Below are 14,578 nucleotides of genomic sequence, written 5' to 3' on the forward strand. Positions count from 1 at the left end.
TTGAGTGAACTCTGGGAGTTGGTAATGGACAGGGAGGCCTGGCATGCTGCAATTCATCGGGTCGCAAAGAGTCAGACATGACTGAGCGACTGAACTGAACTGAACTGAACTGACATTATTCATTTAATAGGTGATATGTGTCATTTGGATTACAAGCACTTTGAGGATAAATCAAAGGCAAAAGTTGTTTAATGAATCTATACTTATATGCTACTTTTGGTATGGTAGGAACGTGATAATATTCACAGAAAGAATAAAATAATAAGTGTTTTCCCATCTTCCATAAGTATTGCTGCATTCATGTCATGAATATTTACAAATGATTACTGTTTAAAAGGGGCATTCAGGGAGAGTAATGAATGCTCTTTTGTTCAAAAGGTCACAATTGAAAAGTTAGAAAAAATTATATGAACCTGAGAAGAAAAACTTTCTTTGTGTGTCTGTGTGTGTGTGTTTTAAAATACAGCTTAATATATTTTTAATTGAAATATAGTTGATTTACAATGCTGTGTTTGTTTCAGGTGTAAAGCACAGTGATTCAGTTATATATACATGTATATCTATTAGTTTTCATATTCTTTTCCCTTATAGGTTAATACAGAATTTTGAGTGTAGTTCTCTGCACTATGTAGTAGGTCCTTGCTGGTAAAAGCATTCTTCTATGTGTGAACATGCATGTATACTCCCTGATAATATATGCTTGCTATTCAACAGTATGTGATTTTTAAAAGTTTAGTATACTTTATACTAAAGTATAAAATATGTTGTATTCTTTGAAAAAAAGTAAACACTGAAGTCAAGAAGCAGGCAGGGAAGTACCTAAGATAAACAGCCAGGGGAAGTACATCATACAGAAAGGTAGATCTGAAAGAGAAGATCAGTAGCAAGAAGGAATGAACACAATACAATTTATGAAGATCCATTAGCAATTCACACAGAATTAAATATGTTTTAAGTCACATGTAAGGGTGTAGGTGCTAAGGGAAAGAGAACATCTCAGATATGGTAATAAGTCTTAATAATCAAGGCAACAAGTTCAATTAATTGCCTATTCAAATGGGATATACCATTGCAATCTAATAAAGGTAAATTATCCTCAAACTATTCATTTTTTAATTTAAAATATTTAGGCAATATGTAGTCTATATTAGATATGCAGTCTTTGAACTCATACATAAAATGCATAATATATTATCTAATGTTCTCAGAACTCAGTATATGTTTTCAAATGAAACCATATGTGACCAGCCATTCCAGGAGAATGACAGGAGTTATCTGGAATCCATGTCTTCTTAGCTTAAGTCTTCCCTGGTGCATATATCATGCTGAAAATTATCAACATCCTGAGAGTTTATGAAGGAAAATGGTAGGAGAAGCTAATACTCACTGAGGATGCACCATGTGTAACAGGACCAGACAGTCCATACACTTTATCTCATGTTAATCTTCATAATAAACCAGTAATATTGGTGAAATTATCATCTTTATAATGAAGAAACCGAGGCTTCGACAGGGGGTGAAATATGTCTAACATCACCCAGCTAGTAAGTGGCAGAGCTGGTATTTAGTGCTAGAGCACCAGCTCTTCTCCTCTGCAATGACTTCACTCATAAAATGGTAACTGGTTGAAAACAGAAGCCAAATTATTTAACCTGTATATTTACAGAGATTTTAGTTAGTTTTCTGCAAAATATTTTGGAGGGTTTGTATTGGAATGATACCATTGCCAGATTGATTTAAAATAAAAAAACCTCAATTGAATCATGCTTAAAAAAAATAAATTTGGAGGATTTCCCTGGTGGTCCGGTGGTTAAGAATCTGCCTTCCAATACAGCAGATGCAGGTTCAATCCCTGTTTGTGGAACTAAGATCCGCACGCTATGAAACAACTAACCCCTCTTGCCATAACTGGAGAGTCGTGTGCTGTAACTAGAGTCTGTGCACTGCAATGAAAGATCCCACGTGCCACAATAGAGACCCAATGCTGCCAAATAAATTAATGTATTGAAAAAAAATTTTCTGCTTTCTCATATTTTCCTACCTTGAGAGTTTTTTTTTTTTTTTTAACATTCAAAACATAGTTTGCACTGTGGCAAGACATATAGGGTTAAAAATAGAGTAGGACATGACCGTACAAAATTGAAAGCAAGTTTTTTATTGGAATATGTATGGTAACGGTAGTTAGTTGCAGATAGTCTTTAATCTTAAAAAAGCTAAAGCATTTATGTGCCAGAAGAGTGCTTAGTGTATGGTAGTTAATCAATACTTTTTATAATATAAATGGTTACCTTATGATACCAACATTGATTTATGGTCTAGGGCAGACTGGCAAATTTTAAATTCTCTCCTTAGAAATATCAAAGTATAATTTGATGAAAATATCAAAGCAATGATGTTTTGATTGTTTCATTTCCTGCTTCTTATAGATAAATCAGTCAAGGTAAAATGAATCAAGTGCATTCATATTTATCTTCCAGTGCTCAGCTTCCTGTGGTAAAGGTTTAAAATACCGTGAGGTGCTTTGCATTGACCAATTCCACGGGAAATTAGAAGAAAAATATTGCAGTCATCTACGGAAACCTCGAACGCATAAAGCTTGTAGATCTGTCCGATGCCCTTCATGGAAAGCCAACAGATGGAAGGAGGTATGTAAGGTGTTTTATGGTTATATATGTATTTTTGGATTTAAAAAGAAAATCTTAATTCATTCTGCATGCTTTCAATAACCTTGAAACCCACTAAATGTGTTTTATTCTATTACACATTTTTTTTCACACTATGCTCTGAATTGATACTATACAGTGTTAACACGTTTGCTAAGTTCATAGTTTAATAACAAATTAGTCTTGATTATTTTGGGGGCTATAAACTTTACAAGAAATTCTGTTACTGAATACTAGGGAGGCTACCAATGATTATAACATTATTCCAGGTGGTCTAACCGTAAAATACATATGTTGAGGTATTTAGTAACTGCCTTGTTACGGCACTAAAGTCTTGGATTTGCGCTGAGGTAGCAACTTGGAAAAGGGACTGGTAAGTTCCAGATGGATCATAATTGGAGATGGTTTAAGAGTTAGGGACATGACAGATCCAGGGAGCCTGGCTGGTCTAAGGCCAGAGTGGACACACTTGGAAAGACTCAGCAAAAACAAAGCTTATACTGAGATGAGAACAGGGCTAAGAATGTCAGGTTATAGAAGCAGGCTGATGGATACTTGCTTTGGCACACTCAGAGAGGTAAACTCCAAATCTAAACTTGGAAAGGCATGTATTTGAATGTGGTTATTCAGCAAAGACCAGTGTGGGTAATAGTAAAGAGGAGAAAAACATAAATGAGGCCAGAAATGTTAACCAGAATAATTTCCTGAAGCTTGATTTCAGTGGGGCTAAGCTTTCAGCAAAGCTACCTGGCTGCTTGCCGCCGTATCTCAGGGTATGTATCCATCTTTTAAAAGAGCTAGTCCTGCCGTGGGGAAAAGAAACCCATCTTCTGCTGATGGAACTTTCTTGTCTTTGTCTGATATAGGAGCTACATTAGGAAGACAGGGACTCAGACAGGAGCTGGGAGTGGGTTCCACTGGGCCCCTAAATTTTATCCTTCACTCCTTGAGACTGGGGCTTCCCAGGTGGTGCTACTGGAAAAGAATCTACCTGTCAATGCAGGAGACTCAAGAGACATGGGTTTGATCCCTGAGTTGGGAAGATTGCCCTGGAGGAGGGCATGGCAACCCACTCCAGTATTCTTGCCTGGAAAATCCATGGATAGAGGAGTCTGGTGGGCTACAGTCCATGGGGTCACAAAGAGTCGGACATGACTGAAGTGACTGAGCATGCACACACAGTAAATGAAATTATTTTTCATGGTTTAGCAGAGACCATGGTTTAAAAGATTTCACATTAATCTGTGAATGCCACTGCTACCCACTAAGTCGTTCAAGAAAGAAACACTGGGTCATTCTGTTTTCCGTGACCCCACAGTTATTCCCTGAGTGAGTGAGTGAGTGAAGTCGCTCAGTTGCGTCCAACTCTTTGCGACCCCGTGGACTGTAGCTCCCCTAGCTTCTCTCAATTCTTCCATCAGCGTCACTCTTGCGTCTCCATGGCAATCACCCCAGTCTAGTTCATCATCATCTGTTTCCAGGTGACCTCGTAACATACATTTTTGCCATTATTTACTTACACATAGTATGAGCTCTGGAAGAAGTCTTAATTCTTCTATGACTTAGTTTAAAGTCTTTGTGAGTGCGTGCTCAGTTGTGTCTGACTCTTTGCAACCCCATGGACTGTAGCCCGCCAGGCTCCTCTGTCCATGGGTGTTTTCAGGCAAAAATACTGGCCTGGGCTGCCATTTCCTCCTCCAGGGGATTGTCCCAATCCAGGGATTGAGCCCATGTCTCCTGTGTCTCCTGCATTGGCAGGCAGACTCTTTACAACACTTATCTAACCATGCCTATTTCTTTAGCATTATCACAGGCCTCAAAATCTTAGATACAATGGATATCTTGTTCACTAAGTGCCCAGCTTAGTACAGAGCTACATACTTCTTACTTTGAATTCTATAATTCAGTTGCAAAAAAAAAAAAAGGACCTGCCATCTGTTAATTTATACATTTTTCACGTTGTGGTTTTGCTTAAAGTAGGGGTAGGCTTTATTTTATCTGGACCAAGATGTGGCAGGGTAACGACAAAGCAGCTTTCCACTGGAGAGACAAACCTTCCAAAGGCCCTGCACCCCGCACGTGGCAGAAACCTTTCAATTCTGACGTCAGGTGGGAGATGCTGGGGGATGGGAGTGGGAGAGACTCCCCTTTTGGCCAGCAGTAGCCCTGGTGATCCCCAGGACTCTTTCGCTGCCTTGTAGCTGCTGTGGTTGCTATTCGTGAGGGACTCTTCCTGACCCTTGGCCTCCAGTCCCACAAGAGCTAATCAATCACTGTTGCTAACAACTCAGCCTTGGCTTGCCACCAAGTCTGAAATTATATAAGATTCACTAAAGGAACATATTCCAGGGGTTTGTAAGATACAGATATGAATATGTAAAGACTATAAAAATCACAGATGCTTTTGTACAGAGTCGACCTTCTTCTCTTTGAATTGATTTTCTTGTCATAGAAATTAGCTTCATACACCCACACAGAACCTAAAACTCTGCCAAAAACAAATGACCACTTGTGAAGTCATTGGTTTTTGATTTATTCTATAAAAAGTACCCACATGGAGTTAATGATCGCAGGCTGTCGCTGTGCTACATATAATAATATATTTAACAGAAGCATAATTTCAGAGGTAGTTAAGAGATAATTACTGGTTACTACTTTGTTCTGACTGCATAAATTGTAACATTGCTTTAATAGCACTCACTAGAAAATAATTTCATTTTATTACTATTTTACATTATACCTCCAATGGAAAGATTTGTTTGGCAAATTGTGACCACAGAGGTGTTCAATGAATTTTGAAGTTAACACTTCTGAGTTGGTATTTGATATCATTTTTTTAATGAAAGGATTTAGTAATGCATTTTAATGACTGCAACCAAACAGGAACAAACATTACTGCATATAATTTTGTCTCCTGAGTCCAGATGTATGCCATTAGATACAACAGAAATACTAGAATCATTTAAAAAGAAAAAAAAAAAAAAAGGCTCATCCTCTTCTTTTTGGAACCAGACATTTTTTATTTATGTTTTCACGTAATTTTACCCATTTGAGAGTACCAGCTTTACTTATAAATTCAAGTTTTTAAGGCTAGGCCGGTGTTAGATTCCTCATGTCTCATGCTTAGTTCAGTGCCATCCCAACATAGTTTACATGCTCAGAAAAAAGTTGTTCAGAATTCTCCCTTCCCCTTGATCAAGAGAAACCTGCTGGACAGCTTAGAAAGGACCTAATCTCAGGCCTTGCTAGTGAATCAAAAACCTTGTGACTACAGTCACTTACTTGGTTCCCCTTCTTAGAGACCCATCATTTTCTTTCTAGTATTTTAAGATCAGAGCTGGAACCAAAGGTGATATGTGTTCCAAAAATCTCACAAATCTGTTGGTTAGTGCCCTCTTTCCCAAACCCCCTGATCTGGAAAAACAGTTTTTTGGAAACTATCTGCTAAACGCTGGCATGTTTAAGTGATTTGGTATTTCTCTGTAATTCCATATTTTCTATATTTCCAAAATACACACACACATGCACATATGTATATAGTCATACTTGAAAAAGTTCCACTGTATACATATATATCTTTTATAATCTAAAAGATAGTAAACCTTAAGCTCCCACGGGCCCCTCATCTTTATACCCAGGTTGAGTGTTTCTTCTAGGAAGACAGCTTGGAGCCCAAGGTGAAGGAGGATGCCTCTTTGCTCTGGGAATGGGTGAATATGGTTCTCAATCTTTTCTAGCTAGTGCCAGCAATTCTGTTTTTGCACTTGTCTGCTGCCTGTGAAATCTCTTCCTTTATCATCTTTCTTGATACTTAAGACAGTCTGTCTTTGAGTGGGCTGAGATGACTAATACTCTTTGGTTTGAGACGTGTGTTGAGAAATTTTTCAAGGCAGGGATAATTTTATTTCTGAAAGAAAAGTGAAAAAATAGGAATAGGAAGGAAGCAGCAAGGGTCAGTGACCTCCTAACACTGTGTGAGAGACTTCTGTATTCCTCACAATTGTAGGTCTTATTCATTATGTATATGAGGAAACAAGGCTTAAATGGTCTAAGTAGCTTGTGCAGGTCACTGGCAGGAAGTGATAGGGAGACAGATGAGCATTTGAATGCTAGTCTGAGTTTTCCCTACTGTAATTGCTGCCATAATTATTTTATTTTTATCATTTTACATTAGCTTGTCTTTATATTATCTTAGCAACATCTTTTACTTCCTTAGCAACCTATTGCTCCTCTTACAAAGCACCTAAAGTCAACAACTGCAGAATGTCACTGGGCTACACATAATAATGCATTCAAGAGAAATATGGTTTCTATGTTGTGTTGAGTTCATTACAGGCTTATTTCTATATAAAAAAGTCTGTTGCATCAATTTAAGGTATACATGGATGTCACACAACATAGGTAAATAACTGAAGGTTCTATTGATCATGTATTAAATCACTAGCAACATATTAGATTACATTAATAGGTGAAGTGTTCATATCTTTGCACTAATAAATTCTGCTCAGATTTTTGGAGTAGTACCTATTCTGAGACCCACACTAAAAGAAAAGTCTTGCCAAATTACCAAATCCCCAGAGAAGCACAATTGAATTATAACTCTTTTGTATAAGTTCCATTGTATTCTGTTGCAAGCAGGAAAAGCCCTGATTATTAGTGGCTTGAACTCAAAGACATTTATTCTTTACATAATAAAATCAGAAAGTCACTAGATTTAAGTTAGATTCAGGAGTTCTACAATGGCAAGGATGCTGGATTGGCATTTCTGTAGTTCTGTTGATTAACTGCTAATGGTCGTAAAACAGCTGCCACAGTTCCAGGCCTCACATCTTTATACTTTCTCACATGGAAGTCAGTATGCATTTGTTCTATGTTGGTAGGGAGGACAGATTCTAAACGGTGGGTAAAAGTTTAAGGAAGAATATTTCAGCTCAATATAGGAGAGAATTTGCTAACTTCGGAGTCAGCTAAACCAAACCCAGAATGCTTTAAGGATATAGTGATGGTACCCATATTGAAGCTATGGAAGTCTGGATGGATTTGATGTTCATTCATTTACCACTGCTGTAAAACAGATTTCAGTATTGAAGAGAAATTGGAATTAGATATTTCTAGAGTCTTTTTTTTTTTTGGAGAAGACAATGGCAACCCACCCCAGTACTCTTGCCTGGAAAATCCCATGGACGGAGGAGCCTGGTAGGCTGCAGTCCATGGGGTCGCTAAGAGTCGGACACGACTGAGCGACTTCACTTTCACTTTTCCCTTTCATGCATCAGAGAAGGAAATGGCAAGCCACTCCAGTGTGCTTGCCTGGAGAATCCCAGGGATGGGGGAGCCTGGTGGGCTGCCGTCTGTGGGGTTGCACAGAGTCAGACAGGACTGAAGCAACTTAGCAGCAGAGTCTTTTTTAACTCAAAATCGTCTCCTACTGCTCCAATACAATTACATTTTAAATGATTGTTTCTTAAATGACAGAGTGAATTAGCATTAATGAACCCATTTTGGCAAAGCATGTTCTAACATTTCTTCATCTGTGTTCCGTAGTAGCTAACGTGGCTATTGTACCTGTGGATTGGCTAAAATGTATCTTCTACACTTCCACTTCACACTTCAGGCTTATGTTGGACAGTTGTAGTGTTGTAGCACATTTATGCATAAGTAGGAGATTTGGCAGACTTTTCCTATCTGAATTAAATTATACAGTGGTGGTGAGTTAGTGCCTTAAATCAATTATTTGTGTCATACTTATAATAATGACCTCAAATTGCCTTCATATGAGCTACTTGGATTTTTAAAGAAAGACAAAATTTAACATGCTTATAAATATGTGGCTCTATAAAGCTGTTGAATAAGGGTGCCTATTTTGGAGTTAGGGACATACCTTGGGAGGTCATTCTAATAGTAATATATTGCTGGACTTAAGAGTGAGGTATCATATCTTCACAGCATTTACAACTGGAAGAGGAGCTAATGGGCAAAGGCCCTAAGTTCTCCTTTGGAAATGTTGGATTTGAGGTGCCTTTGATAAATCTATGTAGAAAACACATGAAAATCTTGTCAATAGATAAAAAAGTATAAAAAGTAGTGTTAGTTGTTCAGCTGTGTCCAACTCTTTGCATTCCTGTGGACTGTAGCCCTCCAGGCTCCTCTGTCAATTGAATTCTCCAGGCAAGAATTATGGAGTGGGTTGCCATTCCAGCTGGAGAGAACAGATTTAGAAATTATTGGTATATAGAAGAAATTGCTCAGAGAGACCTCAGAAGGTATAAAGAGAAGCAAGTTATAAACCCTGGGAAACACTAACATTTAAAGGCTAAACAAAGAAAATAAAGTCAATTAAGGACTCCAAGAGAAAAGTACCTGGAACCAGAGAGGATTGAAGCCAGAATGGCTCAACAGAACATGATTAGTGGTGCTGAATGTGTCAGTGAGATTAACTAAGAAAAGACATGAAAAGTTTTTGCTGGACTTGGCAGTTAGGGTTATTGATGACACTCAGCTAAGAAATATTTCATTTAAGCAATGGGTTCTCTTCTCTGTTCAAATCTGAAATACATCAGTTTACTCTTTTATATTCTTCTCTCTTAAAAAAAGAAAAGAAAAGCAAGCAGTAGTCCAATAGTCCAGTTTTTTTTCATTTTTTTTGTTTGTTGGTTTGTTTCCTTTGAGGATAAGCTCCACAATAGTAGTTACTCGTGGCCTCAGTGGAGTCTTCTAAACCTGTGCTATGGTCAGTCAGGATCAATCAGCAACTTGGATTATTGCATTACAGAATATTATATTTGTGTGACAAAATGTTTTACTAAGCTGTCTTTGTGAATTTCTTTCTTAGGAATATTTTTTTTTCAGGTTTAGAGGTAGAAAGTTTTCTGAATATAGTTTATATTTCTGTAATTATTGCTGGAAAATATTTGCAGGAGTCTTATTTTATAGGCTAAACATTTTCGCCAGAGGTTGAAATAAGCAAAATCACATCCCAACATCTTCACCTGCTTAATATTGTGCCCTGGACAAAATATACAAAATAATATGTGATTATTATCTGCATACAAAGGAGCCATGTCTTTTTTTTTTTTAAACATTCAACAAGTTGGCAAAATTCAACTGCAGAAGCATTGATTGAGGGTTAGTATAAATAACCTACGGGCTTCCGAGGTGGTGCTAGTGGTAAAGAACCAGACTGCCAATGCAGGCAACAGAAGAAACACGAGTTCGATCCCTGGGTCGCGAAGATCCCCTGGAGGAGGGCTTGGAGAATCCCAGGGACAGATGAGTCTGGTGGGCTATCGTCCATGGGATCATGAAGACTCAGACACAACTAAAGCAACTTAGCATGCGCGTATAAGTAAGCTACGTGGATATGCAGAGTATTCTTCGTAAGTTAAAAAATAATATAAAAATTCTCTTTTGAGTCAGTGGTTGCTATTTACAGACACAACCCAAAAAACTAAATTTAAAGGGGCCTCTAGAGTAAAACTGCTATAAGAATCTATTAGAGAAATTTGAATCTATCAAGTGAACTACGTTTTTTAGCATTTGTGGCTTTAAATGTTTTTTTAAGTTCATGATGAAACTATATTCTGCAGATAAATATTTACTGTTAGGAAAGAGAGATCAATGACTCTGGGAATCTTGTAGAAATAAAGACCTTAATGAAAAACCTGAATTTTTACCCTTATACTATCACAGTTGGGAACAATGATAAGGCCCCACATAACACTCAATATGACCTCCAGTCCCTTCTGGAATAACAAAGAGTATAAAAACCAAGCTCACAAATTAAATAAATACCCTTAGACATTGTCCATACTTTATTACTGTTGGCATCACAGCTCTTGGTTGTGGTCAGGCTCTGTTGTTTTACGGCTTGGCCTTGTGGAGCTGAAAAAGCCCTGAGAGGCTGCCAAGTCCTTCTCCGTTCCCTGGAGGCTGCAACAAGGAGAGTTTGAAAAGAAGTGAGCTTAAATCTGCCTCACCAGTGACTCCAGGCAGCAGCTCAGGCAAATGAGCTAACATCTCTGAGTCTCAGGACCTCAGTCTTGGTATGTCCTTTGGAGATCTGCTGTCAGGAATAAATGTGTGGAACAAGTTCTATGAAATTTTACAAACAATGCAAAATCTTCTTTGTGTAAATAAGGCAAATGAGACCTGGAGAGGTTAAGGCAAGGTTGCCTAGGTAAACTGTAAGTTGATGCAGTTTCCTCAAACACCTCTTTATTGAAATATAATCATTAGTCAACAAATATTTGGATCCCAAGCTATACTACCTACTGTAGGTATAAAGATGAATAGAACCCAAACTTGGAAATTATTGTTGCTTTGAGGGAAATTATGCATACAGTGTAAGGATTTAAATAATTTTCAAAAGCAATGTAATAGTAGAATAGTTTGATTGAATGTTGTGGCAAATTTTGTAGATATTAAGCATGTTTAAGTCAGAAGAGAATTACCAATTCGGATGGAGTATCAGGTCATAGTTTCTATACAACTTGAATAAATATTGCAAAATAAAGAACATCTATTTGTGTATTCGAATAGCTGCTCCAGACCAATGTTAAAAATACTTCCTGCATGTATTTTCTTATTTGTGATATAATATCAGGCTATGTTAAAAGAAACAAGAAAATAGGTCATGACTCTATTTTGTGATTTTTACATAATTTCATGTTTGTTAGTTGATTATTCAAATCGTTTGGGCTTCTTCATAGTGCTCTGTGACCTGCGGCTCCGGAGTTCAGCAACGGGATGTGTACTGCAGACTGAGAGGAGTTGGTCGGGTGGCGGAGGAAAAGTGTGATCCATCCACACGGCCTTATTTTCAGAGAGAGTGTTGGCATCGGAACTGCACACAGTACCACTGGGTGGCAGGAGAATGGTTGGATGTGAGTATTGTCAAGTAAGCTTTCACACAGCCGTTCAGTGAGAGAGTGTTCTTCATTTCATCATTGTATTTCTAGTGCTCAATATCGTGTAAGAAAAGAGAGACATATCGGCAAGTGAAGTGCGTGAATGCACAAAACATTGGAGTGAGTGAGAGTTTCTGTGACCTCGCAACCAGACCTCTCGCGATCAAAAAGTGCAGAAACTCTCCCTGCAAGTATATCGTGATAACAGGAGACTCATCCCAGGTAAGGCAAAGAAAGGAAGTTGAGGATTTTCACTCTTAGAAAGTAAAATTGAATCTCAAATTTGATACAGTTGAAACTGGGTCTGAATTTGAATACTGGAGCGGGTAATAGTGTGTATATTAACCTAAGAAATAAAAGCGTTGGGAGATTAGATGATGCAAATACAGGAACAGTGACATACATGTTAAATTCTGGTGCATTTCTGAAGTGTCAAGCGGTGAAAACTGTGAAACCAACTACCAGGAACAGTTTGGCATCTGGCCCTGCATAGTTGGCTGCTTTAAAAAATGTTTTTCTTCCAATTTTATTTAGGTATAATTGACCCACAGCACTGTACAAGTTTAAGGTGTATATATGAAGTATATACCTTATTTATTTATTTATTTATGGAAACTTAGATTGCTGTCATATCTTGGATGTTGTAAGTAACGGTGCTATGAATATTGGGGTGCATATATCTTTTTGAATTAGTGTTTTCATTTTCTTCAGAAAAATATCCAGAAATGGAATTGCTGGATCATATGGTAATTCTACTTACAATTTTTTGAGGAAACTCTATAATATTTTCCACAGTGACTGTACCAATTTATATCTCCACCAGAAGTGCATGGGGGTTACCTTTTTTCCACATCCTTGCCAACACTTGTTTTTTTTTTTAATCTTTTTGATTATAGCCATTCTGACAAGTCTGAGGTGATATCATGGTTTTGATTTGAATTTCCTTGATGATTAATAATGCTGAACATTTTTTCATGTGTCTGTTGGCCATCTGTATGTCTTCCTTGGAAAAGTGTCTATTCAGAGTCTCTGCCCATTTTTCAGCTGGATTGTTTGCTTTTTTTGGGGGGGGATACTGAGTTGTGTAAGTTTATTTATTTTAGGTATTTTCTTATCAGATGCATTATTTGCAAATATATTGTCCCATTCAGTAGGCTGCCTTTTCATTTTGTTGATAGTTTCCTTGGCTATGTAAAAGATTTTTAATGTGCCGAGGACCCATTTGTTTGCTTTTGCTTTTGTTACCCTTGCCTAAGGAGATGTATACAAAAAAAAAAAGAAAAAACATTGCTAAGCCTGGTGTGAAAGAATATATTGCCTATGTTTTCTTCTGGGAGTTTTATGGTTTCAGGCACTATATTTAAATCTCTAGTCATTTTAAGTTTATTTTTGTATAAGTTGTAAGAAAGTTGTCCAGTTTCATTCTTTTGCATGTAGCTGTCCAGTTTCCCCAATGCCATTTATTGATAAGACTGTCTATTCTCCGTTGTATAGTCTTAGCTTTTTTGTTGTTTGATTGATCACATAAGCATAAGTTTATCTGGGGGCTTTCTGTTCTGTACCATTCATGTGTGTGTCTGTTTTTGCGCCAGTACCATAGAGTTTTGATTACTATAGCTTTATAGTATAGTTTGAAAGCAGAGTTTGGTACCTCCAACCTTTTTTTTCCCTCAAGATTGCTGTGGCTATTCAATTCAAATTTTAGGGTTCTTTGTTCTACTTCTGTGAAAAATTCCACTGATATTTTGATAGGGATTGCATTACATCTGTAGATGGCTTTGTGTAGTATGGACACTTTAACATATTAGTTCTTCCAGTCCAAATGCACATGCTACATCTTTCTGTTTATATGTGTCTTATTCTGTTTATTTCACCAATGTCTTATAGTTTTCCAAGTGCAGGTATTTCACTTTACTGGTTAAATGTAGTCCTAGATATTTTATTATTTTAAAGGAGGCTATAAATGGAATTAAACTTTTTTTATCTTTATGACAGTTCATTATTAATGTATAGAAATGCAATAGATTTCTGTACATTTATTTTGTATTCCACAACTTTACTGAATTCATTTATTAGCTCTAATAGATTTTTGGTGGAGTCTTTAGAGTTTTCTATATATAATATCTTATCCTCTGCAAATGGTGAAAATTTTGCTTCTTCCTTTCCCATTTGAATGCCTTTTGTCTCTTTTTTTATCTGACCACTATGGTTATAACTTCTAAAACTATGTTGAATAAAGGTGATAAGTGGGTATTCTTGACTTTTTCCTGTTCTTAGAGGAAAAGTTTTCAACTTTTCATCATTAAGTGTGATGTTAGTTATTGGTTTATCATATACAATTTTTATTATTAATATATTTAGGTATGTTGCCTGTACTATTAAGATAATCATATGATTTTTATCCTTCATTTTCTTAATGTGGTGCATTATGCATGTTGACTAGTGGATATTGAAACAGTCTTGCATCCCTGGACTAAACTCCACTTGAATTTGGTTTGCTAATATTTTGTTGAGGATTTTTGCATCTATGTTCATCAGTGATATTGACCTGTATTTGTATGTATGTATGTGTGTGTGTGTGAGATATTTGTCTAGTTTTTGTAAGTTTTGGTATCAAGCTAATGTTGGCCTTGTAGAATGAATTGGAAAGTGTTCCTTCATCAATTTTGGGGATATTTTGATATATTTTGGGGATAGATAGATGTTAACTCTTCTCTAAATGTTTGGTAGGATTTACCTGTGAAGCAGTCTGGTCCTGGATTGTTGTTTTTTAAGAGTTGCTTTACTACTGATATAATTGCATTACTGGTAATCAGTCTGTTCATATATTTTGTTTTTTCCTGGTTCAGTTTTGGGAGACTGTACATTTCTAGAAATTTATCCATTTATCCATCCATGTCTTCTAGGTTGTCTAATTTGTTGGTATATAATTGTTTGGAGTAATCTTTTATGATACTTGTATTTCTGTGATGTCAGTTGTAAATTTTCACCCTATGTTTTCATTTTCTT

The 14,578-nt window shown here is 36.8% G+C and overlaps 1 protein-coding gene across 3 annotated transcripts in view; it reads left to right on the forward strand.

Moving 5' to 3' along the window:
- ADAMTS20 (ADAM metallopeptidase with thrombospondin type 1 motif, 20) overlaps positions 1–14,578 on the forward strand; it is a 221,432-nt gene that overhangs the window by 155,694 nt on the left and 51,160 nt on the right. For all 3 annotated transcript variants that reach the window (XM_010860747.1, XM_010860748.1, XM_010860750.1), the window contains 3 exons: positions 2,478–2,645; positions 11,372–11,545; positions 11,621–11,791. In XM_010860747.1, coding sequence (XP_010859049.1) covers positions 2,478–2,645; positions 11,372–11,545; positions 11,621–11,791 — 513 coding nt within the window. The remainder of the gene's footprint in view (positions 1–2,477; positions 2,646–11,371; positions 11,546–11,620; positions 11,792–14,578) is intronic.

The sequence above is a fragment of the Bison bison genome, unplaced genomic scaffold (genome assembly GCF_000754665.1).
Source record: "Bison bison bison isolate TAMUID 2011002044 unplaced genomic scaffold, Bison_UMD1.0 scf7180017864470, whole genome shotgun sequence".
NCBI lineage: Eukaryota > Metazoa > Chordata > Mammalia > Artiodactyla > Bovidae > Bison > Bison bison.